Raw genomic sequence first — 3,221 nt, forward strand, 5'->3', positions numbered from 1 at the left:
TCTACCTTGCGGATAAATATCTTGTCCCTTAAGAATTTCTCTTTTTTCTTTTTTCTCTTAAGGAATTTCCTATATTCGATCCCTTAAAGGTATCGAGCCCAAGGGTCGTCTTTACCCGGGTTCAAACAATCACTCCCAATCGGGGACTGCCGCCCAAAAAGAAACTCGGACTGCTCGGGCTGAGAAAGCCCGAGGGTACAAGACCTATTAGGCAACGCCCGAACCTTAAAGGCTACGGCCATCCCCATTCGAAAACTGTTATCTTAGGCAAGCCCGGATAACTCGGGGTAACAAGCCTACTAGGCAACACCCGAACTAAAGGCTACGTCCATACTAAAATGGCTCGAAGACGTCCGAGACCCGTAACAAAAAACAAGGCCTTCAAAATTTTATAACCGGTTCTAAAGGCTACCTTCGGCAAACTATAATCTAAAAAATCATAAGTATTTTGGGAAAAAGGTTTCTGGTCATACCGAACCCCTACGATGACTTAAACAAAATAATGTCTAAGGCAAGGCCTGTTAGAACCTCTGAACATGACTTAACTATTTATGCTAAGGCATTTCGATCTTTTCAAATATAAAGAATAAAGCAAAGGAAAATAGAATTCGTAAAATATCGAAGGGGAAAAACGAGCCTTATATTATATACAGTCTTTACAAAGGCCAAGTAGCCTTGACACAATATATATATATATATACACACACACACACACACAAAAGTACACAAAGTACTAAAAATAAAAAAGCATAAAATATTTACAAAGACATCTAAACAGCCTGGTCTTCTTTGCCCCCGGTTCTATCGGAACCCTCAGAATCTTCTTCTTCTTCTTCTTCTTCTTCTTCTTCTTCTTCTTCTTCTTCTTAATTCATTTTCTCTTCTCTCTTCTTCTTCTTCTTCTTCTTCTTCTTCTTCTTCTTCTTCTTCTTCTTCTTCTTCTTCTTCAGGGTAGGCCAACTTCTTGGTCTCGGCCTCAAGCCCCTTAGCGGTCTCGATCTCGGCCGATAGATCGAAACCCCGAGCATGAATCTCCTCGAGGGCTTCTCTTTGTGACTGCCGATTCTCATATTCAACAATATATTTCAAGTGGTATCGGCCATATATTGGGCCACCATATCGTCGGCGTCGGCTTTAACTACCACCGCCACTGACTTGGCCGTTTCAAGCTCCTTGGCCATAATTTTCCGATCAGAGGCAGCCAAACTTAGCCGATACTGGAGCTTTTCGACATTTTTGACCTACATCTCAGCCTTTTACTTTGATGCTCGAAGCTGGACCTCAGCCGAAGTCAGTTGTGCCTGAGCAGCCTCCTTTTTCGAGGCTAGATGATCCATCCTGCCCCTCCATTTGTCGGTCTCGGCCTTGACAACGTCCATCTCAACTCGAAGTTGGGCAACCTAGTCGATTTTCTGTTGGACCTGCGGATTCTGATCATTAGTTACCAAGCCTAGCTCGTCATCGCTAACCTCAATTATCTTTACCTGCTCGGCCAGATTGTCATGCTCCTTCCGAGCCACCTCGAGCTCAGCTCGGAGGCTCTTGGCCTCCCATTCACGCTGCTCACTGAGAATTTTGTAGGAATCCCTCTTCTTAGTGAGCCCCCGGACCTTGGCCTCAAACTGTTTTAGCTCATCCCGGTGTCGGAGAAAAGTCTCGTGGTGAAGCACCGAGGCCTACAAACATAAAGAGAAAATATTAGAGTTATCTGCAAAATAGCCTAAGTACAAATTGAGAACCATTGAGGAATATCTAAAGTTACCCGGTTTAACACCTGTTGTACTTCATTGAATAGACAGGGTGCATCCACCTCATTCATCTTGGCCAGATCATCCTCGATCACTAGATACCGAAGATAGCTAGCCACCCCTATGGGGGCAGAGAGGACCCGGGAGTCTTCCGGAAGGGAGAAAGTGATGAATCACTTTCGATAAGGATCCACACTCGGGGCAGGGAATCGATTGGCCATTCTGGGACTCGAGGAATGTCCGCATGCTCCTGAAGATGGGCTTTTTCTCGGTATCTCTAAATCACCCAACCCGGTGACACCCTTCGTGTCCGTAAAATCCACTCTATCAAAGAAGCCGCAGAAGGGATTGTCCGCTCCGAGGACTCCCTCATCGGGATGTTCTTTCATAGTTCGAGCCTCATTGTACATGGACTCAGTGAACGAAGGTGACTCGGTGATCTCTATTACACCGAGAGCTTCCTTTGGCGCACTGCCTACGTCCTAGGAAGCTTCGGTCTCGACCTCCTCATCGACCTCCCTAGCTTGATGAAGATCGGCATCGTCTCCCTCTAGTTCGGATGCCCCCTGCCCTTCGAGTAGTGTCAACACCTGGGCCACCAGATTGAAGGTTTCTTCCTTTTGTTCTTCTTCGGGTACATCCCTCACCTGATAGAGAGAACCCGAAGGTGGTGCTCGAGCGCTGGTGCTTTCTTTGGACTTGCGCATTAGCCTTCTCTTTGGCTTTTTCTTCTTCGAGCTCAGAGAACTCGGGCCCCTTTTTCTTTTCTTCTCTTAACCCTGTCTCGGAGCAGGGGACTCGGTGGGGACGTCATCGTTACGAGATGGGGGCCTCATTTGGACATCCTTGGATAAACCTGCAAAAAAGAATAAAGCAAGTGAGAATTTTGCATAAGGAAAACCAAATATTACCTATGAAAAAGATCTCACCATGAGAACGGGCCTCCCATTGGCCCTTTAAAAGCTCGCGCCACGAGCGCTCGGAATAGGGCCTTTGTGATACGATGCCCTTGACTCACTCCTTGAGTCGAGGAACTGCATTTGGGACCCGAGCAACAGCTGCACCACCATAGAACACCGGTAAGAATGAAGGCAGAAAGGCGATAAATTAAAATTTTGGAAGCTAAATTATACTTACGTGACATGTCCCACTTCTCGGGGAACGTCATGTGCTCGGTTTGGATCAAGTATGAGATCCTTACTCAGACGAAATGGCCTAGCCAACCTCAATCCTTGTCCTCGTCGATACTCGAGAACAGGGCCTTACAGGCCCGACGGGCGAGCTTGATCAGCCCCCTCAGTAGAGTCGGGGACTGTACAAATACATGAAGTGGTTGATGGTGAAAGGGCACCCTTCGATCTTGCTTACAAAGAAGTGGAGGAGGATTACGATCCTCTAGAAAGAATGGTGGATTTGACCGAGGGTTATCTCATATCTTTTGCAAAAGTCGATTATAACCGGGTCCAAGGGGCC

General features: G+C 46.7%; 1 protein-coding gene across 1 annotated transcript; it reads right to left on the reverse strand.

Annotated features, from left to right (window-relative positions):
• Positions 1-813: 813 nt before the first annotated feature.
• Positions 814-1,819, reverse strand: LOC138899834 (vicilin-like seed storage protein At2g18540). Its single transcript, XM_070186531.1, has 3 exons — positions 1,763-1,819; positions 1,485-1,676; positions 814-1,056 (listed from the first exon to the last, which is right to left on the reverse strand). The coding sequence occupies exons 1-3, from the start codon at positions 1,817-1,819 to the stop codon at positions 814-816; spliced, it is 492 nt and encodes a 163-aa protein (XP_070042632.1).
• Between the last annotated feature and the right edge of the window lie 1,402 nt (positions 1,820-3,221).

This window comes from Nicotiana tomentosiformis, chromosome 10 (genome assembly GCF_000390325.3).
Source record: "Nicotiana tomentosiformis chromosome 10, ASM39032v3, whole genome shotgun sequence".
Taxonomy (NCBI): Eukaryota; Viridiplantae; Streptophyta; class Magnoliopsida; order Solanales; family Solanaceae; genus Nicotiana; species Nicotiana tomentosiformis.

What these genes read in the sequence shown, in the direction of transcription:
- LOC138899834 (XM_070186531.1), bottom strand. Translation starts at nt 1,819, where the DNA reads ATGAATGAGGTGGATGCACCCTGTCTATTCAATGAAGTACAACAGGTG. An exon ending in TACAACAGGTGTTAAACCGG is followed by an intron (nt 1,677 to 1,762) that starts GTAACTTTAGAT and finishes TTATGTTTGTAG; the next exon opens with GCCTCGGTGCTTCACCACGA. An exon ending in ATGACAATCTGGCCGAGCAG is followed by an intron (nt 1,057 to 1,484) that starts GTAAAGATAATT and finishes GAGAATCGGCAG; the next exon opens with TCACAAAGAGAAGCCCTCGA.